The sequence below is a fragment of the Geotrypetes seraphini genome, chromosome 11 (genome assembly GCF_902459505.1).
Source record: "Geotrypetes seraphini chromosome 11, aGeoSer1.1, whole genome shotgun sequence".
Lineage (NCBI taxonomy): Eukaryota > Metazoa > Chordata > Amphibia > Gymnophiona > Dermophiidae > Geotrypetes > Geotrypetes seraphini.
The window spans coordinates 29,332,534-29,359,326 of record NC_047094.1 but is presented as its reverse complement, the minus strand read 5'-3'; the positions used below and the strand labels follow the sequence as shown (position 1 = coordinate 29,359,326).

Here is a 26,793-nt window from a genome sequence, read left to right as displayed (position 1 = left end):
CAAATATCCTTGAAAGGGGGAGTTTGCTCAGGGTCGCCTTGGAGGATGAGTCTCCCGCCCACTACCCAATACAGAGCATTCTATGGTCAGAGATGGCATAAGCTGAGATCTTGCTCAAGACCCTGAAAAGGTCACAGAGAACATCTGCAACATGGTCAACCCCCTCCAAGAGGGGCTGGGGGTTAGTGTTGCTGTTCAGATCCAGAGCCCGGCTTAGCCGAGAGTGTCAAGCCCAGGCAATATAAGATGCCGCTGCCGTTGCTTTCAGTCCCAGGATAGCAGCCTCAAATTGTCTTTTGAGGACAAAGTCTATCCTGCGGTCCTGTGTACCCTTGAGGACTACATCCCTTCACTGGAGAGTGAAGTTCACTTCGTAACATGCGCCACCAGCGAATCCACTTTAACCGTAGCAAACCACTGCTGGAACTCAGAATCCATCAGGCAGTTTAGCCATGGACTCAGCTACCCCTAAGGGCCCCCTGGGAGCATTCCAGTGATCTGTTAATATCTTTGTGATCTCTGGATATAAGGGAAAACAGGTATTCTGTTCTTTAGTGCTGCTCATGAGTGAGCAATGAGCCATGGAGGCTTGAGGCAGCTCCAAATTTAATTTTTAGAGCACCTCCACAATTAAAATATATAGGCTGGAGGGTTTGAACAACCTTTGCACCTTCAAATCATCTCCAGGATCCAGGGCTGCCACCTGATTGTGGTCAACACCCCCTGACCTGCCCCCCCCCCCCCCCCCCCAAGCTGGAATGCTGAATCTCCAAGAGCTGAGGATCCTGAATGAGAATTTAAAGGCATGCACTCTAAACCTTTCGTCCTCTGGATCCACCAGACATTGGGTCTCTGTGATATCTGTATGGCTCCTTGGGGGTGGACCCTGCGCCTTTCGCTAAAAACCCTGGCGCTACCTCCACCGATGCCCCCACAGCGTTAGGTTAGCTTTTAAAACTTGAACAGGCTTCATGCATCATGTGCATAAATTTGGGAATGAACCACTGCCCAGGTTGCCCAGAGGGTCCTGGCAGGATCTTCTGCTCTGACCTCTGCTGGTTGTCCACCAGCATGCAGCTGCGCTTCATCAGAGATGCCAAGTCAGCTTTCTCCTGCTGGAATTTCTGCCCCCCAAAATGCTCCAGCTAAGCATCTAAGCCATCAGAAATAACAGGAGGTGAAGCCCGAAGCTCCTGTCACCCCCTCACACGCCATGCGGCATGTGGTACAATGACCCACTTCAGATAGGCATCCGCCACAAATCTGGCATGAACCTGAAGTATCTCTACCTGAGGAGTCAATTTATACTGTTTTCTGTCAAAAAATAAGGGATATTGAGGCAGAGAGGTTTTTAAAACAAAAACGGAAAATCCAAGATGGCTGTCGCAATAGCAATTCTGGCACCTTAAACAGTTCGTGGAGAAAAAACACAAACTCAAACAATGCAGAGAAGGGGTTTTAAGAGGTGAGGGATCTGATCCCTAACCTCGGAAACCTTTAAAAATGACTTTTAAGGATCCCCCCAAAAAAACATTTTCCCCATAGGCTGCAATTATGCCATGCGTCTGTGCTAGAGCTGCATAGGGAAACCTCTGATCAAAGTGGAGAGAAAATTTCTGCCTCAGACAAGCCTGGCATCCTGACATAGAACTGGACCCTCAGCTCCCTGCCGGACACTGTGGGGGGAGAAATGACGCTGTGGGGGGGAGGTAAATGACACTGTGGGGGGAGAAATGCAGTCGGCTCCAATCCTGAATAAAATTGCCACAGGACCCGCTCATTCTGCACTCAAGTCCATTGCGGACAGAACTTGGGGCGAGCTACTCAAGTCCACTGATGATGAACCTGGGGTGAGATTGCTCCCATGGGTATGGACCCTGAGCTCTGGGAACTACTGATTCAGATTGGCCACACAGAAATCATGTGAGGCATGTGCCTGTGGGCTACAGACATGAGAGTATGTATCATATCTTCTCACAACCAGAGATGTCCCAGGATGACCAGGATCCTTGCAGCACTGGAAGCCTCCAACCGAATAATAGAAGCCCAAAAGTAATAAAGATTAAAACTTGAGCAGAACACACAGGCTTCCTATTCCTCGCTTGTAGAAAGTAAGACTGAGGGGATGGAGCTCATCCCAGAGTGATGGGAGGTGGAGTATGAAAACAAAACAATGGGCTCTCTACAACCCTCACAGCTGATGATGTAATCCACAGGTCAAGACTACCAGTTCTGTTGCACAAGAAATATTTTTAGCTTTGAATTTTATGGAGTCTTGCAACCTGAATATTAAACTAGGGAATTAAGAATCTAGAGCAGGCCCAAAAAAAACAACACTTTCAGTAATTGCTTCTTACCATTTGAATGCTTTGGACTGGCAGAATTGCTACCATTTGAATTAGCTAACTTCAGAACAGATTTATCAAAGCCTGTTGTACTGCAATCCACACCTGTCATGGTACACAAATGTTCTTGGTATTCAGCAGCTGCTTTTTCAAACCTTAAAGAGAAAAAGAAAATTATTATAGAATTCTGCTTCACTAGTTAATAGATCAAGTTGAGAATAATTTAATAAATGAGTCTATTTTATTTTTAATGCTTGGTTTATGAGGTTGTGATGTATAATATTCAACATGAAATTATTTCCTAAAGGGAAAAAGAAAATCTGCATATATCTTTAGCTATTTTTGTGCTATATATTAACTTACCGGCCATCTGCCTGCAAGGATACAGAGTTAATCCAAGAGAGACTCCTTCCAACAACTGCAGAAGACCAGACAGCTAGCCCTTGTATGGCTTCAGGACAATGAAGCTCGCAAAGAGCTTCCACCACCATCATGATTGTCACTTCCAGCTCATTTCCCTAAAAATGGAGTCAAACAACTTCATAAACTTAGCAAAAAGTAGCAATAGGATAAGGTCAAGCCACCCTGAGTGTAATCTATCCTGTCAGAAAGCAGCAATGTTTAACATGTATTAAATTATTATTTTCGGCATATACAGTGTTTCCCCAAAAATAAGACAGTGTCTTATATTCATTTTGGGCCCAAAAAAATGTACTAGGGCTTATATTCAGGTTAGGTCTTATTTTTTTCATGTATATGATCATCTTACCCTTCCTCTCCTTCACCCCAATTCTTCCTCTTTCCTTTCTCTCCCCAACATGTGCAGCATCTTTCCTCCCATCTCACCCATCACCTTGTGCCTTCCTTCTGCAGCATCTTTCTATCCCTCCCTCCCATCCCCCTATGCAGCAGTATTTTTCCCTCCCTCTCTTCCACTGTGCACAACATTTTTCTATCCCTCCCATCTCTCTCCCATCCAAACTCTGCCAACCGCAAGACCTCCCTCTCTCCCTCCAAAGAGCAGTGTCAGCAGCACTAAACAGGCTGCTTTGTGGCCTTCCATGTGCCCTTACTGATGACATCATCAGTGATGCGGCAGAGGGAATGCCCCAGCGGGAGAAGGCCACGAAGCAGCCTGTTTAGAGTGCTGCCGAAACTGTTCTCACGGTTGGAGGGTCAGCGGGGTTTGGATGGAAGGGAGAGATGGAAAGATGGGTCAGCGGGGGTTTGGCTACGCCAGTGTGGGGAAGGTGGGGAGAGAAGCATTGCTGCCGGCAAATCCTGGGACATTCGGGTTAAGTTCCGGGGACTAGGGCTTATTTTTGGGGTAGGGTTTATATTAAGATCTACCCTGAAAATCTTGCTAGGGTTTATTTTCCGGATAGGTCTTATTTTCGGGGAAACACGGTAGTATAACTGTTGATAAAAACACCAACACTGTTGCAAAAATATCCCATCATTATTATTATTATGTCTCATTATAGTAAACATAAAAACATGACAGCAGATAAAAGGCCAAATAGCCTATCCAGCCTGCCCTTCCACAGCATCCACTATCTCCTCCTCTCCCTAACAGATCCCATGTGCCTGACCCATACTTTCTTGAATTCAAATACAGTCTATGTCTCTACCACCTCTACCAGGAGAGTATTCCATACATCTACCACCTTTTCCGTAAAAGAGTATTTCCTTAGATTACTCCTGGGCCTATCATCTCTTAACTTCATCTCATGCCCTCTCACTCTGAAGTTTCCTTTCAATTGAAACAGACTTGACTCATACCACATAAATATTGAAATGTCTCTATCAATCATATTTCCCCTCTCCCGCTTTCCTCCACAGTATATATATTGAGATCTTTTGAGTCTGTCCCGATACGCCTTATGACATAGACCAACCATTTTAGTAGCCTTCCTCTGGACTGTCTCCATCCTGTTTATATCCTTTTTGAAGGTGCAGTCCCCAGAATTGTACACAATATTCTAAATGAGCTCTCACCAGAGTCTTATACAGGGGCATCAATACCTCCTTTTTCCTACTGGCCATTCCTTTCCCTATGTACCCAAGCATCCTTCTAGCTTTCACCATCGCCTTTTCAACAGCATGAAAATACAAGATGTGAAATATAAAAAGTTGTTAGTACCTGAGAGAAGTTTGTGCTCTTCATCTCTGTGAGCAAATCAAAACCATGCCTCAGAGTCACAGCTGGTTGGCCAGCCAACAATCCAACACGCATAATGGCAATTCTAATCCGAGTTAACCAGTCTTGGCACGTTTGACGGTTGGTATAGAAAAATGTTCTAATGACCTACAAAGAAAAAGTTACAGCTTATTCTTTCTAAAGATAGCTATAGTTAATAACTTTAACCTCTCAATTTCTCAAATGTGTGTAAGTCAGATAAAAGCTAAAAGTTGCATTATAGGTACTATGGCTGAATATTTACCTATAGTTTTGCCAAAGCCAAATAAAGATCCCACCTTGGTTTCAAACTACAGGCCTATCTCACTAATCAATGTAGATGGAAAACTTTTGGCTAAGATATTGGCTTTACACTTTGCCAAGACTCTCCCTTTTATTATTGATATGCACCAAACTGATTTGTTGCTAAGCGACATTCATCTAATAACACCAGATTGGCTTTTCATATGTATTAAGGTCAAAATGATAAGAAATTCAAGTGATGTATACAATTTAATATGTCAATTATTTATACACTTGTTGTAAGAGATAAAATGAATAAAGAAGTTTAAAAAAAAAACCTTTAGGCAGCTGGAGGGGAAGGGAAGATTAGGTTCTTACCTTGTAATCTTCTTTCTGGTAGAAGAGTACAGGAGTTCTGACAAGTGGGTTATGTATCTCCATCTATGATTTGTGTAGGAGTTAGAGTTAGGTTTCCCAATCTCTTGTTTGATATGGAAGGCTGAAATCACCTTCGGTAGAAATGAATGTACCACCAATAGAGAAACACTAGACTCTGTAAACCTGAGGAACGGTTCTCTACAGGAGAGAGCCTGTAACTCTGAAATTTGCCTTGCGGAGACTATGGCAACCAGACACACAGTCTTGACCGTAAGATCCAAGAGAGACGTATCTGGCAGAGGTTCATATGGAGCCCATGATATAACTTTTAGAATGACATTAAGGTCCAAGACAGAAACGTCCGATGCACTGGAGGCCGCAATCTGAGGGACCCCTGCAAAAAACGAATGATGTCTGAATGAGACGCCAGTGACTGCTTATCTCTTTGAGCCCTAAAGAACAAGAGGCCAGCCACCTGTACTTTGATAGACGAAACTGCTAGGCCTTTTTCTAGTTCATCCTGCAGGAATGCTAGGATAACTGGAATGAAAGCCAGATAAGGCTCCATCTGCTCCTTGACGCACAATAACTGGAAAGTCTTCCATGTCTTTGCATAAGCCACAAACGTCACAGGCTTCTTCGTTCTCAGAAGAGTCACAATGTCTACCTCCAAGTTAGGGCCATGCGCTCAAGAGTCGTGCTATAAGACCAAAGAGCTCTGAATTCTCCATGGGAACTGGGCTCTCGCTGAGGAGTCCCTGATGAACTGGCAGCTTGAGACACCTGCCTCTTTGCAGTCACACCAGATCTGTGTACCAAGGCTGACGAGGCCAGTCCGGAGCAACCAGTATTTATTTATTTTTTTTTAATTTAAACATTATCCTTATACAAATAATAATAAAGAAAGGATTACAAAACAAAACAGAAAGTAAGGGAAATTTTCCCTAATCAACAGTAACCATAATTTCCTCTAGCCCATATAACGATAGAAATTATCCTGATATAGCTTAGGAAATAAAATCAAATATAATCATGATCTAAGATCAACTATTAATGGTGCAAAATACTTTCTAAACTCCAATTTTAATTAAGTGGAAACTATTTACTAGATTCATGAAGCTGCAAAAACTGTTCAAGCTGTACAGAATCCCAAAATATATATTCACATTCTTTAAATTTCACAAGACATTTACATGGAAACTTCAGATAAAATGTGGCTTCCAAGGCTTGATTTTAAAGTTAAAAAAGCTTTCCTCTTTAACTGGGTTACCTGAGCTACATCGGGAAAAATTAGAATGTTATCTCCACAAATTTTGTAAGTTTATTTAAAAAATAAGCTTTCATAATTATGGACTTATCTATCTCTCTTGCACAAGTCACCAATAGGGTAGACCTAGTTTGAATCATATCTTGTGAGTCATCAAGGAAACCAGTTAAATTAAACTCTATCTGTTCCAACTGGTCTACTCCTAATTCTGCAGAAGCTTTCTTTTTCTGTGGAATATAATATAAATTTGTTATGAGCAACGTTTCTGCATCCACCAACCCCAAAATTTCTTTAAAGTATTTCCGCAATAAAATTTCTGGGGTCAATAAGTGAGTTTTGGGGAAATTGACTTGACGCAGATTTTTCGCCTGTAACATGTTTTCCATCTTCTCAAATCGAGTGTGAATAATATGCGAGTCTTTAACAGCTGAAGAAGACACAACTTGTAGAGTTGAGACATGAGATTCAGTTGTTAAAATACATTTCTCCAAAACCTTCAAGTTGGAATCAATATTTTCTAACTTATTTACTACTTCTTTAGAAAAATTTACATTCTGAGTCACCACTGACTTTAATAACTCCTCAACTCTAGTATTAATCATCCACAAATCTTTAAGGGAAACTTCCTGTGGCTCATCCCGGGTCTCTCGTGCAACAAAAGCCTCCTCCTGAAAGGATATGGCTATTGGATCTCCTCAAAAACTAACAGAGGAGATACCAGTTGTCCTGATAAAACCACACGATGAGAACTGGATCCATTTATCGGATCCAGACCAACAGATGTATTGGGTTGAGGAAACAGAGTTCATTCTAAGGGGCTGGGCGATGCCACTGATAATGAACCTACGCTCACACTTGATCCAGCGACACTGGTAGGCGCGACGTGTCTATCCATAGGGCCAGCTGATACAGGTGTTGAAACTTTTGCCTTCACTTTTCTTTTCCCCATCAGTTTTAATAGATAATATAATCATATATATTAAATATAATAGCTCCATGTGTCTCCAAGGGGTTCTGAAGGGGCCTGATGTGCCACTTAGGCCCTTTGGCCATGCTCTGCGGTCATGCGCCACAGTTGTGGCGTCCTTTTCACTCACAAGTGCAGGACCCCGATGATGTCAGGGCGTCTGTCTCCACGGGTGCCCGCTGAGGTTCGGCACCCAAAATCACCACCTCTGCTGTTGTTGTTCAGAGCGCTGATTTCAGAAGCAAGGAAGCAGTCCCAAAACAGCACCTCAGGGTCAGGTAATTCTCCTCTGATAGTCAGTCGTGGCGTCCTTTTCACTCACCAGTGCAGGACCCCAATGACATTAGGATGTCTGTCTCCGCGTGTGCCTGAGGTTCAGCACCTGAAATCACCACCTCTGCTGTTGTTGTTCAGAGTGCTGATTTCAGAAGCAAAGAAACAGTCCCAAACAGCACCTCAGAGTCAGGTAATTCTACCCAGAGCAACCAGTATTACCATATCTTGGTGGCTCATGACTCTGTGGAAGATCTGGCCTACCATGGGCCACAGCAACTCTATGGGCCAGGACTGAATCAGGGTGTCCAGCCCTGTGCTTTCTGGTTTGGCTCATTGAATATAGAAGCAATCTGTCTTTGCGTTCTTGGCTGAGGCCAAGAGATCCAGTTCCAGTCTTCCCCAGCACTGTACTATGAGGTTGAATGCTCTCTGGGACAGTGACCACTCCCCTGGATCCAAGCCTGCCCTTGCTGGTCTGTCCCCTTTCCATTCCATGGCAGAGTAAACTCGAGAAGGGAACCTCTGAGCACTAAAGCTGCACAGTAAAAGAACCAATGGCAAGTACTCAAAATAATAAAAGAAAGCAGAGTAGATCAGAACACACCTTCTCAGTTTGCTTGAAAAAGAAAAAACTGAACAGGGAGCTGCTCTCTCAAGGGGAGGAGCTGAGAGTTTTGAGTGACAACCTTCTGCAAAGTTCACGACTACAGGGAGACAACAGCTATAGTACAAAATTCTATGGCTTTGTAATAGAATATTGCTTGAGGGATAGTGAAAGCAGTTTGGGATAGTGGACTGGATAGATATGTAGTTACTAGAAGGAGGTGGGGATGGAATAAAATGCAAAAATTTGTAAGCTGATGGGAAGCGAAACGGGGTGGGGGAACATCAGAGCCCAATGCTCATCTGTTACTGTGCTGTGAATTTTGACTCTTAAACAATCTCAAAAATAAAATGGTGGTGGTGGGAATTCTCATGTAGTTGTGCATTAAAGCTTATGGTGCCAGAACCAAAAGCGAGGGCTTTGATCGAGTTTGAAGAAGAAGAAAGCTACTAGGACAAACTATACATAAAAATATATTTACTGTAGTAGATAAAGTTACATATCTGAAATTCACTATGTTCATGAATGTGAAAGATAAGAACAGTTGACTGCGTCAGAAATATCTATCCTATCGTTCAGAAGCTTGGCCTACTTTAGTTAGCCGGAGTAGAAATTCATATAACAATCTGCGAGTTGGCTCAGAGGATTTTTAAAGAACCTTTTAGAAAATTTTTGAAAACAAACGGGGTTTCTTACACATCATCACCCCTATTGCTGTTCATTAAACATTTTCAGCTGTAGTCAAGAGTAAACTGGAGTATGACTGCAAAAAGGGAAGCAAGCAGGTTGTGTGGATCACTGTATTAGTGGTACCTAACACACTACCGTATATACTTGAATATAAACCAAGTTAAAGCTGGCTGGGGCAGGAGAAATCCCTCCTGTTCTGGACCACCAGGACTTATGGTAGGCCCGGTGGAGGCTTGTAAGGCATTGAAAGGGAGGGGGACAGGGTAAAGGACCTGCCAAGGCAGGAAGGATGGGGGCTGGGTACAGAGACCAGGAGAGGAGGGAGGAAGGGGGACAGGGTACAGAGACTCGCATAGCAATCAAGGGAGTAAGGGGAGGGGGCTGGATGCAGAGCTTGGCAGAGCAGGGAGGGCAAACAGGGTGCAGAGCCTAACAGGGAGGGAAGGAGGCTGGGTGTAGATCCTGGCAGGGGAGGGGGCTGGGTGCAGAGCCTGGCAGGGCACTGCACTTGAATATTAAACACCTCTCTCTGTCTCCTCACCCCCCCCCCCCCCCCCCCGGTTTATATTCGAGTCAACCTTTTTTCCTCCTTTTGGGGGGGAAAGGTTACCTCGGTTTCTATTTGAGTATATACAGTAATTAAAAGTAGGTAATTAAGCTCTAGTCAATGACAGATAGCTGCAGTGACACATATATTGGGGATCCCTAGCTAAACTTAAACTAAGCAAGGTCTTCAAAATAAAAATACAATTAAAAAAAACCCCACTAACAACCTTAAAAGCAGCACCAGTAATCTGTCAAGACAAACAACAGGTTCAGTAGCATGCAGGAAATCCCTACACATGCTGATGAGCTCTTATAACTCTTGAAGAACCCTCTGAGCCGACAATACAATGGAATCGTGTGACAGTGATGTGACTTGCCAGGTAGATTACTGCTTCAGAATGCCAGATAAATTATCTACAATTCTGAAAGTAATTGTATAATACTTCAATCATACAGATGGGCTGTTTTAGAATTAAATTGCTAACCTTGGGTGGAGCAGTCAAGGCATTGGCACATCCTTCATAAGCATTATACATCAGTTTCTCCAAATTCTCCAAGTACTGCAGAAGAAGAATAAGTCTAAGTTGATTGCTGCTGTGCCCTTCATCATTATCTGCTATTGTCCACTGGATAATTTCTTGGTCGGGGTTTACAGTGTGGGCAGCAAGACTCCTGATAATACCTGCAGAATTTGACATAAACAAATTTAAGTGAGATTTTAAACTAGTAGTTATCAAATTAGTTAATAAGCAACTATTCTCATTTCATTTTTAAATTTCTACTTGGCAAATTTAAAAAAACTATAAAGTTAACACAGTAACAGATTCAGGTAACAGAGGGACATCGTGTTTCACATAATGCTTAAATACACACAAACCCAAGCACACTTAAAATACCTTCCACCTGCACATGTGCCCCTACAATGACAAATTTCCATCTGCCAACTTAGTCCCTGCTTGCCTATGAACAATCCTGCAAGCTACTCAGTGGTAGTTTCTAGGCATACATACATTCATACAAAAACTAGGAGGTCAGTTTCTAGAAATATTACATTACATTACGCGATTTCTATTCCGCCATTACCTTGCGGTTCAAGGCGGATTATAAAAGAGTTAAAAATGGTGGTTACAATGGAAGATTGTTTGTACAGCGAAAGATTAGAGAAACTGGGCCTCTTCTCCCTCGAATAGAGGAGATTGAGAGGGGTCATGATCGTAACATTCAAGGTACTGAAGGGGATAGACTTAGTAGATAAGGACAGGTTGTTTACCCTCTCCAAGGTAGGACAAGAACACTCTGAAGTTGAAAGGGGATAAATTCCGTACAAGTGTAAGGAAGTTCTTCTTCACCCAGAGAGTGGTAGAAAGCTGGAACGCTCTTCCAGAGGCAGTTATAGGGGAAAACACCCTTCAAGGATTCAAGACAAAGTTAGACAAGTTTCTGCTGAACAGGAACGTGCGCCGGTGGGGCTAGTCTCAGTTAAAGTGCTGGTCTTGGACCAGAGGGCCGCCGCGTGAGCGGACTGCTGGGCATGATGGACCACTGGTCTGACTCAGCAGTGGCAATTCTTATGTTCTTACTAGTGTTTAAGCCCGTTACATTAACGGATGCTAGAAAGCAGCCCCCTTTCCCTCTCCCCCTCCAGTTCCTCCCTGACTGTCTCTCTGTTGCCCCCTTCTGTCTCCCCTCCCCCAAGCAAAGCTATCTGCCTCCCAACACACCCCTCCCCCCAAAGCAGCCTCCTTTCCCTCTCCCCCTCCAGTTCCTCCCTGATTGTCTCTCTGTGACCCCCTTCTGTCTTCCCCCCAAACAAAGCTGTCAGCCTCCCAGAACACCCCTCCCCCAAAGCAGCCCCCTTTCCCTCTTCCCCTCCTGTTCCTCCCTGTCTCTCCGTGGCCCCCCTTCTGTCTTTCCCCCCCCAAGCAATGCTGTCTGGCTCTCAGCACACCCCTCCCCCACAGCAGGCCCCTTTCCCTCTCCCCCTCCAGTTCCTCCCTGACTGTCTCTCCGTGGCCCCCCTTCTGTCTCCCCCCCCCACAAGCAAAGCTGTCTGCCTCCCAGAACATCCTTTCCCCAAAGCAGCCCCCTTTCCCTCTCCCCCTCCAGTTCCTCCGACTGTCTCTAGTCCCTTGCCGCCCCCCCACGCCCCGCCCCCTTCCCTTTCAGCGGTCCCGACAAACGTGCAGACTCTAGCAGCGGCTGCAGCACTCCCCTCCGTCATGGCTCCCCATGTCCCAGCTCTCTCAGTGAGTGAAGGTGGCTGCCGCTGCTGGCCCAGCGCCCGCAGCCCCGCCGTCATCTTGGTGTTCCAGGAATCTAGAGGCGGGAGGAGGAGAGTAGCGCGAGCGGAGCCGCAGCGCTCACAGGACCAAGCGCTCGAGAGGGAGACGGCTGGAGTTTGCAGAGGATCCTCCATCTCCTCTGGCGGTGAGTGACGGTGAGGGAGGAGTTGCTCCGTGTTCTGGCCTGCCTCCGTGTTTGAAAATCAAATTTGGAACGGAGGCATACCTCACGGCGCCATGAATCACGGAGTTTCAAGAGCACATGCGCACTCTAGGGTTTTATTATTATAGATGTCATTTCTAGAGAGGTAAAGAGTAGGTCATGTAGTTTCTGTATGGCGGGAAAAGGGAGAGAGGAAGGGCGGTAAGTTTGATGTTAGGACTGTTTCAGGAATTTCTTGAAGAGTATACTTTTTATTTCTTTTCTGAACATCTTGTAATCTGGGGTCGTTAGCAGTAGATTGGAGATTGGTTATCTAGTTTAGCTGCTTGAATGGCTAGGAGGCCATCATATAGTTTTTTCCGTTTTACTTCTTTGATCGAGGGGTGTGTGTTTTTCTATGTCTGACTGAGGTAGTTTGGATGAGGCGGTTGTTCAGGTAGGTTGGGCTGTCTCCGTTTAAGGTTTTAAATAACATGCAGTAAAATTTAAATAGTATTCTTTCTTGGATTGGTAGCCAATGTGAGTTGATATATGCTTCTATAATATGGTCGTGTTTCCTCAATGAGTAGATGAGTCTTAGAGCAGTATTTTGGATTGTTTGTAGTTGTTTAGTCATTGTAACAGGGCAGGGGAGGTAGAGGATGTTACAGTAATCTAGTAGACTTAGGATTAGGGATTGTACTCTAAACTGGAATTGTGTTCTTTCAAAGAATTTCCTGACCTGTCTTAGGTTTCTCATAACTGCGAAGGATTTCTGTATTGTTTTATTTATTTGTGGTTGCATGGTGCAGCAACTGACTATAGTCATTCCTAGTAGCTTTATGGTAGTTTGAATGGGATAGTTGATTGAGTTGATTTCTATATTGGTTATGGTTGGAACTTTGTCGTTTTCGAGGAGGATGAATTTAGTTTTGTCTGTGTTGAGTTTCAGTTTGTGATCTTTCATCCAGGTCGCTACTGTTTCTAGTGTTCGGTGTAGTGTATTTGTCATGGCAGTCTTTGGCTGATCAAAAGGTATGAGAAAGGTGATGTCATCTGCATAATTAGTTATGCCTAGGTTATCCAGGTATGTTCCGAGAGAGGCAGTGTATAGGTTGAAGAGAGTAGGGGATAGTGGGGATCCTTGTGATACGCCGCAGGGGTTGGACCAAGGTTCATATTTTTCTTTATCTGATTTTACTCTGTATGTTCTGGATTTTAGGAAGCCTTCAAACCAAGAGCATACTTTATCTGAGATACCTATTGCATCCAAAATTTGCAGTAGGATGTTATGGTCTACCAGGTCAAATGCTGCGGTCAGGTCCAGTTGTACGAGGAGCATTTTTTTTCCTGTGCTGAGGTGTTGTCTGGCTGTGTCAATGAGGGAACCTAGTAATGTCTCTGTGCTGAAGTTGGATCTGAAGCCAGATTGCGTGGGGTGAAGTATATTATGGTCTTCAAGATAGTTGGTGAGGAGTTTGGCTACTAGTCCTTCTGTCAGTTTGACATATAGAGGTATTGATGCAATGGGTCTGTAGTTGGATGGTATGTCTGTTGGTCCTTTTGGATCTTTTTGGATTGGGGTGATGATGATTTCACTGAGGTCAGTTGGGAAGAGGCCGTCTGTGAGCATGGTTTGTATCCATTGTAGAAGTAGAGTACGGAATTTTGTGCTGGAGGTTGTAAGAAGATATGATGGGCAGTGGTTGAGGTCAGAGGATGCGTAGCTGTACTTTTTGTAGTTTATTGAGTTCAGACCATTGTATGTTGGGGAATTGAGACCATGTTCTGCCTGCTGTAGTTGATTCTTTATCTGTGGGATCAATTGTGATTTCGTTTAGGTGGGATGGAGTACAATTGAGGGTGGCTCTGGCATTTGTAATTTTGTTCTTGTAGTGTTCTGCTAAGAGGGGGGCTGAGGGGGGTGGGGTATTGTTAGTGGTCGTGTAGGGTTTGGTGTCTGTTAGGTCTTTTAATATTTGGAATAGTTTTTTGGTATCTTGGGTTTCTGTGCCTATTAGATTAATGTAGTGTGTTTTTCTCTTGTCCTTTAGTAGTAGTTTGTATTGTTTATTAATTTTTTTTCCAAGCTTTCCAGGTTTTTCCAGGTTTTCGTGTGATCTAGTTTAGTTTTTCTCCATTTTCTTTCTAGTCGTCTGCATTGTCTTTTAAGTATGAGTAGTTCATTGTCAAACCATTGATCTGATCTTCTGCTGATTCTAGTTTTGGTTTGTAGTGGGGCTAGTTCATCAAGGATGTTGGTGGTCAGATTGTTCCACTGTTAGATGAAGTCCTTTGGGTCACAGTCCTGGATTGTTTCATCTACTTTTGTCCAGAATTTGGAGGGGTCAATGTGTTTGCGTGAGGTGTAAGTTATTTTTTGGGGTTTAGGTATGGTTTCGTTCTTGGTCCAGTTGATGTTGAAGGTATATGTGTAGTGGTCTGACCAGAGGGATGGGGAACAGGTTCTGTTAGGTGTTTGAATTTCTGGGGTGGATGGTTGATGGGTCATGAAGGCTGCGATGTCAAGTTGGTGTTCTTTTTCATGCTTGGTTTGTGGATTTAGGATTTGGAAGGATAGAGCATTGAGAAATGATAGACATTTTTCTGCTGGTTTGGATGCTTGGTCTTCAAGGTGAATGTTTAGATCTCCTAGGATGAGGTTGTCTTCTGCTATTAATGAGTTTTGGTATATGAAGTTTTCAAATTCAGGTCTTACTGTGGTCCTGTTTCCTGGTGTTATGTAGCAGAGCATGCAGTTTAGTGAGTTTTTTAGAGTGGTGCTTGAGAGATGGCAGGCAAGGAAGTCAATTTGTGGGGTGGCTGTTTTTTCGAGTATATTTAGGGTTAGGAAGTCCTTGATTAAGATTGCTAGTCCTCCTCCTCTTTTTTTTCTCTCTGCAGGTCACTGTTATTTTGTATCCTTGAGGGCAGACTTCTGTTATTCTAGGATCTGCATCTGAGGTTAACCAGGTTTCTGTGAGGAAAAGGCAGTCTAGGTTTTCGGTTTTTATCCAGTTTTTTATGTGTTCTGTTTTAGGTCCTAAGGCTCTGATGTTTAAGTAGGCACAAGTTAGGGCAGTGATATCTGTTTGGGAATTGTGAGTCGTTTCAGGGTAGATGAGTATTTTAGGAGGAGGTTAGGTTTGGTTTTGGGAAGTGTTGATCTTCTTCTCCAGGCTAAGGTGATGGGATGTTGAGCGCTGGTTTGGTGGTTTGAGCTTCTAACTATTAGGGTTCTCCTGTTGTGGTGTTGGATTTTGTTTGCAGTGGAGCTTGTGGGTGGGATTGGTAAGTTGTTTGCTATTGCTTTCCAACTGTTAATGAGGAGAATTATCAGTAGGGTGGCCAGGGTGTGTGTTTGTGGAATTAGCTTCATTTGGGGGGGGGGGGGGGTAATGGAGGACGAGTGGTTGGCTGTGAGAAAGTAGCTGTTCTTGTGTTGTACCTGGATGGGTAGGAGTAAGAATTACTTTAGTGTAGATGCTGTAGAGAGACTTGGCAGTGTGAGAAGATATGTTGGGAGTGAAAACTGTGGTTGAGAGCAACAGTTGAGCAGAGATCCAACGGTGTAGCGTCGAGGGGGAGGAACGGAGCTCGCTCCCACGCCCTGGGTGCCTTCTGCACTGCTCCCGCTCTGCCTTTGCAGCTGCTCTCGGTCCAAGTCGGGAGGTGGAGAGATGAAATTGAAACAGCTGAGCAGAAACTCGACAGTGTAGCGTCGAGGGGGAGGGATGGAGCTCGCTCCCACGCCCTGGGTGCCTTCTGCACTGCTCCCACTCTGTCTCTGCTGCTGCTCCCGGTCCAAGTCGGGAGGTGGGGCCAGATTCTCAAAACAAAATCTGTCTTTAATGTGCTCGCTAAATAGGTTCCAGTTGATTTAGCGAGCGAGCACGTATTTTAGTGGTAGATTATCAAAATGGTTTACAGAGGTCTTATGCGAGCTTTCTAGCAGTCTCCAACACTGCTATGCAAATGGGCTCTTCAATATTTAAACTCCAGTGGATTCTTTTTTTTCCCCCCAATTCTTTATTCATTTTTTCATCTTCCATCAAGTATACAATATTACATCAATTAATTCATACTCCAGTGGATTCTTAAAAATCGCCGAGCCATTCTCCAAGAGTGGTGTAGACATGGGCATCTCTCCCACTGCTGGGGGTGTGTGTTGGTTGGTGGCGGGAAAGGTTGGACATCTCTCCCACTGTTTGGGGGGGGGGCTGTTGTTTGGTGGCGGGAGAGGTTGGGCATCTCCTGCTGCTGAGTGGTGTGTTGGTTGGCGGCACTGTGTTTAGCGGCAGGAGAGATTGGGCATCTCTCCTGCTGTTTTTTTATTGGCGTTTATTCTGCAATTATGCCCATCACTATCATCACTATTGGGCACATGCAAATTTAGCGCATCTTCACTACTCTCCGCCAATCTCATTTACATGAATGTTCTTTGGAGAACGACTTGTTTTTTAAAATCGCTACTATAATGGCTGTGACAGCAGCCCTTCAGTTTATTATGTTTTTTTGAGAATCTAGCCCTTAGAAATAAAAACAAATAAAGAGATCACTGACCAAACACAGGGCTCCTTAAAATAATTGTGAGCTGGTTAATATAGAGGTGGGGATTTGTTACTGTTTATTGCTTAATATTAAGCTATTGATTCTTTGAATAACTTGCTTGCCAGAGAGTGGTAGAAAACTGGAACGCTCTTCTGGAGTCTGTCATAGGGGAAAACACCCTCCAAGGATTCAAGACAAAGTTAGACAAGTTCCTGCTGAACCGGAATGTACGCAGGTAGGGCTAGTCTCAGGGCGCTGGTCTTTGACCAGAGGGCCGCCGCTTAAGCGGACTGCTGGGCACGATGGACCACTGGTCTGACCTAGCAGCGGCAATTCTTATGTTCTTATATGTGTGAAAAAATTACTTTACAACCAATAATTAAGAAAAATGGAAAAGAACTATACGACACGCTGGCTAGTTTAAAGTTAACCTTAACTATGGTCTTCTTGAATGTTTCCGCCGCTTCCGATACAGTTAATCACCAAATTTTGTTGAACAGACTATGTGCTCTAGGTTTGGCTGGGACAGTTTTAGACTGGTTCCGGTCTTTCCTGGATGAAGTGGGACAGACCAAATCAGATTGGTTGACACTGAACTGTAGGGTCCCACAGGGGTCGGCTCTGTCAGCGGTTCTATTTAACATTTATATGACGCCTTTTGTGTAAGGAACTGAGGAAGCTAGGTGTAAGTTTTCATCTTTACGCCGATGATATCCAGTTCCTGATCCCAGTGGATAAATCGGTTGATAAAGCCCTGGTAGATCTTAATACTTGCTTTGAGATATGTTATGTTTGGTGATACAGCAGTCCCGGTTTCACAGCAATGTATGTACTTGGGGGTGTTAATGGACTCTTCATTATTGTTTAAGCCACAAGTCAGAGCAGTAATCTCTCTTGTTTTCTTCAATTTGCACATGCTGCAAAAGTTGAGAGATTTTTTATCATAGGACAATTTCAAAACAGTTATCAGTTTGATGATCACTCTGTTATTTGATTACTGCAACATTCTCTATTTGGGTTTGCCCAAATATGTGTTGCAGGCCATGCAAATAGCACAGAACACTGCTGCACATTTGTTTGTACAGCCTCTAAATTCGATCATATCTCGCTGATTTTGCATGCTCTGCATTGGTTACCGATTGATCTTACAATTAAATACAAGGTATTATGTACAATCTTTATGCTGTTTCAGAATAACTGCTCTATAGTGTTGCGCTCTGGTCTACAAGTCTATCAACCATCACACACATTCCATCTTTGACCTTTGCGAAGTTCAGGAAAAGTGTGAAAACAAGTCTTATTTGCATGTCAATTTATGAGGTTATAAATATGCTTGAAGTGGGTTTCAATGAATACCTTTTATAGTTGTATGATCTGCTTTTTTATGCAGTTTCTATGATATTTTAAATTTGTTTTTAGTTTTTGTCATATAGTTTTTATAATTTTTGTGATTTTGTCTTGTTCTATTTTGTATTTTGATTATGTATGTAATTTTAGAACCTACTTAGCATTGTTGCATTTGCAGGATATAAATGTTTTAAATAAAGAAAATTAGATAAACAACCAATTGAGGTCTATAAGTTTGTCCACAGAATCCCGACACAGGTTGTGCTTCTTAGTTAGGAATGGAGGTTCCTAGAAAATGTAGAGCTATTCCCTCTAGAGATGCTATTGAACAACCAATAAAGGCCTAGAGTGCTGGCTTCTCAGCCAATCATAATAATGAATACTGCAAACCAACAACTGCTAGAAGACACCGGAAATTATGATTTAAAAGCCTCACTCAGTTACAGTTTTGCAAGGGCAGAATACTTAGGAAAAGACATTAGACTGCAAGGGAAAAAGTTTTACTGAAGAGACAACGGCCTCAGTGCACATAAATCTCACTTCACCATAAAAAGCAAGACATAAGAGGTCACTGATTAGAGAAGGCTATCCTGAATATGCAAGTTATTTTAGATTAATTGACAGTATGAAAGACAATCATGAATAAAGGGCAGTTCCTGGGGCACAGTCAGCATGAGAAAGTGAGGTCTAACCAGAAGAATAAGATATGGATCATGAGGGAAAACAGGCTGGCGAATGTCCATCAATTGTCAAATAATGGTAATAAACAATATTCATAAGTAGAGTAATCTAATTTTGGACTAACAACCATGGAAGAAACACTTAAATTCTGCTTCATTCAATGATGTTCCCTCTGACCTTGGGTAAATCGCTACATCCTCTACTGCCTTAGTAACAATTTAGACTATAAACCCTCTAGAGTATAGAAATAAGTTACAGAACCGGAATGGTTAAATCTTACAGCTCACATATGGAAAAAATAAATAATTAAATCTACCATTGATGAAAATTATATTGACTGTATTCTTCAAACTTACCTTCAATTGTCTGGAATGTATCCTGGGCTCTGCCTAAAGGGGTTCTTAACTTAGACAGGACAGTGAACTGAGCTGCTTCCCAAACAGCCCACTGCCAAAGCACAGCCTCCATCTTCAAAAGATTGCGTGGAATTGGTGACTGGTCACGTTTATCAAGTCTCTGGCAGCTGTAGAACAATCTCTCCAGCCAATTATCTTTCCTAGAGTGGGGGGGAAAAAGGAGGGTATATAATTGCCTGCATTATGACATCAGGCAAAGTCTTCTTAAATCAATAAAGTTCCCATGGAAAAAAAATCCTTTATCCTAAAATCGCCTACCGATTGAAATAGACACTTTAAAAAGTGTAAATCATTTTTAAAACATGCTTTGCCCCTGTAAGCAAGGTGTTTCACTTTTTTGATAAAATACAGATTCACTATCCCTTTAACAAAAATATTTTGGTAAAACTATAATTTAATTTTGAATTCTTATGCACTGTTTCCCCATATGCTCTGCTGCTCCAAGGATATTTTAATATTTATTTATTTCTATACCGCACAATCCAAAGCTCTTGACAGGGAGTAAAGAATCCCCCACAGCACAAGAGATCATGTTTTGTTTTGTTAAATAGCAAAGGTCTGTAGGGCGTTTTCCTTTTAAAATTAGTTTACAGACCTACAAATACTACAATATCTTAAAGTTTTATTCACCTTCATTCTACAACCAACCCAATCAAATTACTCTTCAGAACTGCCAGTTGTGGCTAAAGGAAAGCAATACACTTTAACAACAAAGTTGCTAACCTGTAAATGGTATTCTATATAAGGAATAAGATTAAATCAGGCACACAAATGATGACATCATATGGGCACCATGACAAATCAGTAGTGACAATGCGGTACTTACTTTTACACAATCCACATATAGGTATGCTTGGGGCTGAGTACGGGTGAAGTCTCAATTTACATGCATTTATAAAATGAATGTGTACATTTATGGACCAATGCCTTTCCTTTGAAGCCCAGGTAGCACCCAATAGAGAAAAGTCACTCCTGTATGCATTTTGCTTCCCAGCTCAACTACTGCAATGTGATCTATGTAGGGCTTATTAATGTTCTTACCAAACTTCTACAGTCAAATTAATGCAATTAGTACTTTATGTCATGCTAAAAAATTTGATCCCGTCACTCCCTTACTAGTCTAAAATACTTTGTTTCTCAATATTTATTAAATTTAATTTACATTTTGACTTGGGAGTTCACAAGCAAGAAGAGGGAAGGATCCACACCAGAACAAGAAGTCAAAAAATCCAGGAAGAAATTAGATCACCCTCAAATCAAAAGATCCAAAACCAATTTTATTAATCTAATTCAGCAAAAATCAAACATGGCCTTGTTTTGATATATCTTCTTCAGTAGTAAATAACATTAAGGATTTGGAGTGAAGGATTTCTTTGGAGTAGAATTTGCTCTGATGGTCTTTTTAAAGGCTACCTATATCTACAAATGAAACTCTTTTTGGCATTTCCTTGGAAGAACTATTTCCATTTGGTGGTTTACAAAGTATTACATTATATTAGTTTCTTTTAATCCACCAATACCTTGCAGTTCTAGGCAGATTCCCTGTAATCTTCTGGTCATTTCCAGAAGATTACAGGGAAGCTATTGGTTGTAACATTTGGACAGGAGTTTGTCTTGACATATTTCTTGAACAACCTGGTTTTTATCAAGAATAAAGCACAACACAAAAGTGAGGATGGCAAAAAAACAGAAGCATGACAAGTCAAAACGGCAAGATTTTTATTAGCAGATCCAACATAGCCATATTTTGGCACAATGCATGCATCAGGGGTCCTATAAAATGATAAACAAGCATGATCCAATATAACAAATAATGCATAGAGCATACAAATACATTGGTTGTCTGAGAACAAATACTGTAGCAACACTCCTGCACAAAAGAGCCTTATTAATAAGCTTTTTGAATCAAATTCCAATACAGCTCCCATCTGTGCTGCTGACAAGGAGATATGCTTATGTTATCATTTTATAGGCCAGCTAATAAAGATCTTGCTATTTTGACTTATCACATCTCCCATTTTTTTCCTTTTGTGTTGGCCTTGTGGATTTCTGCAAAAGTCTTTATTCTTGATACAACTGCAAAATAAAGAAGAAATGGCAGTACCATTATCAACTGGTGTAATCGACTGCACATTAGTGTCATAGAACTGTTTACTCGAGCTGTTCAATTCAGGAAAAAAAAAATTTCAATTCGATTTTGCCAACTGAATCGATTTTTTGATTCGATACAATTTGCTTTGCTTTCTATGACACAGCTTTACAATTAGCTGGCGGGTTTATTTTGTAGCCTCTTCACCCACCCCAATCCCCTTTACCTCTCCAACCCCACGCCAGCACTGTCAAGTGTAAATGAAACAAACTGTTGGGTCCTAGCTTATGATCGCTATCTAATACCAGCTCTTGCAGGATATACATTTCAAATCAGACATATTGTAATCATAGAATAGAAAACAAAATTATTTTATTGTCTAGTCATTTTATTATTCAAATCATGTTGGTCCCAGGCTCTGGTTTATGTTTTGTCTTCTGTTTGCTCGCTTGCCAGGGTCTCCTGCCCATTTGATATTTTCCATCTTCTCTCTCTGTACCTTCCCTTCTCTCTCCTCCTCCCTGCAGGTCCATCATCCTCTCTCCTTTCCCCCTCTAGCCAGCCTCCATTTTTCTCCTCCCTTTCTTCTAGCCCCTCAACACCATATGGCTGGCATCTTCTCCCTCTTCCCTTTCCTCTAGCCCCCCACCCTATGTGGCTAGCACCCTCTCTCTCTTCCCTTTCCACCAGCTTCAGCCAGTCAAATCACACATACATGTGTGGGTCCAGCATCCTCTCTCCCCCCCCCCCTTCCTGGTATACTAGCAACAGCGGATGTAGAAAGCTGCAAACCACCTCACCTCCATGTGGGTCCAATAGACACAGTCTGACAGCGGTGGCAGAGGAAACAATACAGCACAGCACCCCACCCCATACCTCCCAACTTTTGGGCTTTCTCTCTGTCAGAGTCATTCCTTGTGATGATGAAATTTCCTGTTCCGTGAAATAGGAAGTTACATCAAAAGGAAGGACTCTGGCAGAGGGAAAGCCCAAGAGCAGGCCTGAATCAGTTAGTCAAATTTTTTTCCAACAAGATTGATTCAAATCGATTCAGCCAATCAGAGAATCGATTTGAATCATAAATTTGTTTACCCCTGAAGATATTTCAAAACATAGCCATATTGGGTTTTTGCTGAATTATTGATTTTTTTTTTCCAGTTTATGAATTATTTTAAATTTTATTCCATTGTTTTTACCCCTATTGTTTTTATTTTATTAATTGAATTTCCCTGAATTCTATTGTTTAACGGTTCCTCCCCTCTATTCCTTTTTACATATTACTTTAATTCATTTAGATATCATTTACATAGATAGTGCTCCTATCAGTAAAGTTAGGAATTTCTATGAAATATTCTACATGCTTCTCTCCTCTCCACTCCTTCCTGCCCTCCATAGTCCTCCCTACCCTCTTCTAACCCCTTCCTCTGTAATGTTGCCTAGAGCTTGTATAGGTGTGTGTGACACACAAATGGAATAAATAAATAAAAAAAATGACTAAAAAAATTGATGAATTTTTTGACTTGGCAACCTCTAGAAATAGTTTTAAGAACCCCTCTTTACCTGGAGTTCCTTATCAATCTTTTCACCTCATCCCATTTTTTAAATTTATCAAGTGGACCCAAACTATCTACATTGCCTGCAGCCTCTGCTTGACTGGATTCTACTAGGTACAGTGCCTTCTTTCTGGTACCCACATTTTGGAAATCTCTTTCACTACTTTAGCTTCAACCTTCTTACATTAAGTTCAAAACTGCTTTAAAAATAACTTTTCTTCACTCAGGTGTTTGGTGGCCCTTAATCCATGAGGGACATAACACTTTTATATTTGCCTCTCTCTCCACCTCTCCCCTTTCTCCCCTGACCTTTTCTCTCTTCTCTCCTGTTATAAAAGAGAAAGTGGAAACAGAACTTCATTGTTAATTGTACACCACCTTGTTTTCTCTAAAACAAAGGTAGTATAGTAAATTTCAACAAAAATACAGGAATGGAGTATTTCCCTTTTCCATGCTCTTGTTCAGGCACAGGAACTACTGCTCCCAAAGCAAGCAAGTGGACCTCATCACCACCTTTTTGGCTAGATGGCAACATGGAGAGACAATATATACGTCTGCAAGATGGTAGGGAAACTCCAACCTTTAACTTCTTACCACCTCCAGAGTCCACTGGTTGGTAATGAACTTGTCCACTCCTCAAAAAAATGTGCATAGCTACCGTATTTTCACGCATATAACGCGCGCGTTATACGCGTTTTTACCTACCGCGCATACCCCTCGCGCGTTATATGCGTGAGCGCGGTATACAAAAGTTTTAAAACATAGTTCCCACCCCGCCCGACGCCCGATTCACCCCCCCCAGCAGGACCGCTCGCACCCCCACCCCGAACGACCGCTCGCACGCGCTCCCACCCGCACCCGCATCCACGATCGGAGCAAGAGGGAGCCCAAGCCCTCTTGCCCGGCCGACTCCCCGACATCCGATACATCCCCCCCCCCCCCCGGCAGGACCACTCGCACCCCCACCCCGAACGACCGCTCGCACGCGCTCCCACCCGCACCCGCATCCACGATCGGAGCAAGAGGGAGCCCAAGCCCTCTTGCCCGGCCGACTCCCCGACGTCCGATACATCCCCCCCCCCGGCAGGACCACTCGCACCCCCACCCCGAAGGACCGCCGACTTCCCGACAATATCGGGCCAGAAGGGAGCCCAAACCCTCCTGGCCACGGCGACCCCCTAACCCCACCCCGCACTACATTACGGGCAGGAGGGATCCCAGGCCCTCCTGCCCTCGACGCAAACCCCCCTCCCCCCCAACGACCGCCCCCCCCAAGAACCTCCGACCGCCCCCCAGCCGACCCGCGATCCCCCTGGCGACCCCCACGACCCCCCCACCCCCCTTCCCCGTACCTTTGGTAGTTGGCCGGACAGACGGGAGCCAAACCCGCCTGTCTGGCAGGCAGCCAACGAAGGAATGAGGCCGGATTGGCCCATCCATCCTAAAGCTCCGCCTACTGGTGGGGCCTAAGGCGCGTGGGCCAATCAGAATAGGCCCTGGAGCCTTAGGTCCCACCTGGGGGCGCGGCCTGAGGCACATGGGCCCAACCCGACCATGTGCCTCAGGCCGCGCCCCCAGGTGGGACCTAAGGCTCCAGGGCCTATTCTGATTGGCCCACGCGCCTTAGGCCCCACCAGTAGGCGGAGCTTTAGGATGGATGGGCCAATCCGGCCTCATTCCTTCGTTGGCTGCCTGCCGGACAGGCGGGTTTGGCTCCCGTCTGTCCGGCCAACTACCAAAGGTACGGGGAAGGGGGGTGGGGGGGTCGTGGGGGTTGCCAGGGGGGTCGCGGGTCGGCTGGGGGAGCGGTCGGAGGTTCTTGGGGGGGGGCGGTCGTTGGGGGGGAGGGGGGTTTGCGTCGAGGGCAGGAGGGCCTGGGATCCCTCCTGCCCGTAATGTAGTGCGGGGTGGGGTTAGGGGGTCGCCGTGGCCAGGAGGGTTTGGGCTCCCTTCTGGCCCAACTACCAAAGGTACGGGGAAGGGGGGTGGGGGGGTCGTGGGGGTCGCCAGGGGGGGTCGCGGGTCGGCTGGGGGGGCGGTCGGAGGTTCTTGGGGGGGGGCGGTCGTTGGGAGGAGGGGGGTTTGCGTCGAGGGCAGGAGGGCCTGGGATCCCTCCTGCCCGTAATGTAGTGCGGGGTGGGGTTAGGGGGTCGCCGTGGCCAGGAGGATTTGGGCTCCCTCCTGGCCCGATATTGTTGGGGAGTCGGCGGTCCTTCGGGGGGAGGGATGTATCGGACGTCGGGGGGGGGGGGCATCAGGCTTTCAGGATGGGGACAGACCTTCAAGGGGGGACAGTGCACGGAAGTCAGGGGGGGTGAACGGAGAGTCGGAAAGTCAGGGCGGGCGAAAGGAGCGTCGGGCAGCATGCGCGGTATACCCGTGAGTGCGGTATACCAAAGTTTTTGTACATATCATCGTGATTTCTGCGCGCTATACCCGTGTGCGCGTTTTATACGGGTGCGCGTTATTTGCGTGAAAATACGGTACTCTGCTGATGTATGGACCCACAACACCTCACTGCAAGCTTTTGAAGATTCTTAGTGAACTTGTATCCCTTGGGAACCTTTTACAGTCAAATTAAAAATGGGGCTTATCAGGACAATATTACATTATTTCTCTAAATCTAGGCCTTTTACCCCAAGAGGAATTACATGACTTGTTCTTTGGCAACCTTTGCGATCTAACCTCTCCAATGTATTTTCTCCAAGTTATCGCCAAATAGTTTCTTCCCAGAATAGGAGTTTGCTAAGACAAGCCTTCAAGGGAGTATCTGCTGAACAATTATGTAACCAAAGTAGCCTTCTGGCTAAAACAGACACTGTCGTGTCCTGATGAGATCATATAAAGGTGTGAGCCATGTACAGCAAAGTGAATTGTGAATGCTACCACTTATAGACAACTACAAACTACAGCCAGCAGACCTTAAAAGCCCATTTAAACAGTAACTCCAACTAAGGATCTTGTTAAGTTCTTCAGTGCCATACCACTTTTCACTGGTATGGTCAACTTTTTGGTGACCTTGTCACCACAGCATCCGGCTCTGGCTCTCTCAATTTTTCATTTTCTTTTGAAGTAATGGATAGAGCCTATCCACAGCCTTTTCAAACTGAAGCCCAGACTGCTAAACTTATGAACAGCCTGATACACCATGAAAGCTTTGGCAGGCTTATGGATACTCTATAGAATAGGGTCATCTGAAGATCTAGTTTTGTTTAAGATAGTGAAAGTGGGAGGGGGACCTCAGAATACTACAGAATATCTCCTTCTCAGCTCTGCTGATTAAAAATTAAAGAAGACATTTTTAAAGAGGAGCCAAAGCCTATTAGATGGAACCATTTCTCTAACTGGCCCAGGAGCCGTCCAGAGGATTCATGGTCTACCCATTACCATCTTCTAGAGACAGAGAAACAGTGGAGACATACGATTGCACAGTGCCTTTATAGGGCAGAGTGTTTATATACAGTGCTGCATATGTCTAGTAGCACTATAGAAATGATATGTAGTGGCAGCTCACAAGTCTTTACTCTGTCTCCATCTCCTGTTTGACAGGTAGAACCCATAGATTCTGGACTTGTCTGTTAAGGATGCTAAGGAAAAATAGAACATAAAATCACCTCCACAATAAATTAAAAGCCATCAGCTTTTTGATGCACACAGTAGATATTTCATTTTGAAAATCTGCCTATAACTCTTATAAAAATAAACATGCAAACATGGGCTCACAGATCCAAGTACATCTGATATTTTGAGCAGTTTTTAAAAAAAAACTTTTCTTTACAATTTCATATTAGCTAAAGAATGCTCATCCATATAATAATGATTTATAGTTAAAAGGGTAGGAAAAATCTTACCCAGTCCTGTGAGAACTCCCATATAGAATATAACTGATGACATCTGAAAAATCCTGGGGATGGAATGTGTTACTTGGAGCTTTGCTCATGTGGCCTCTTATAGCTGAAGAAATTTCTTGGATTTCTGTATGGTTGCTATTGCTAAAAACCATAAAAATATATAGACAAAGCTGCATTAAATCCAATACAATTAAGAAAGTCTCATTTAACTCTGTGCACTTGGTATCACAAAATAAAGTAACAAGATGAAATTTAGTCATACTTGTTAAATTTCTTTTCCTTATCAAGCAGATATTATACCTTCTTGCCAGCAGATGGAGGTAGAGAAACTGAACTTTCCCCGTGATATCGCTGGTATAACCTGCTGGTGCTCAGTGGAAAGCTGC

At 43.7% G+C, this 26,793-nt stretch overlaps 1 protein-coding gene across 2 annotated transcripts in view; it reads right to left on the bottom strand.

The window, feature by feature from the left end:
• SMG1 (SMG1 nonsense mediated mRNA decay associated PI3K related kinase) overlaps window positions 1-26,793 on the bottom strand; it is a 257,696-nt gene that overhangs the window by 149,404 nt on the left and 81,499 nt on the right. For both annotated transcript variants that reach the window (XM_033962915.1, XM_033962916.1), the window contains 6 exons: window positions 26,408-26,548; window positions 18,855-19,054; window positions 9,981-10,177; window positions 4,489-4,653; window positions 2,709-2,863; window positions 2,358-2,500 (listed from right to left, as the gene is read on the bottom strand). In XM_033962915.1, the coding sequence (XP_033818806.1) occupies window positions 2,358-2,500; window positions 2,709-2,863; window positions 4,489-4,653; window positions 9,981-10,177; window positions 18,855-19,054; window positions 26,408-26,548 (1,001 nt within the window). The remainder of the gene's footprint in view (window positions 1-2,357; window positions 2,501-2,708; window positions 2,864-4,488; window positions 4,654-9,980; window positions 10,178-18,854; window positions 19,055-26,407; window positions 26,549-26,793) is intronic.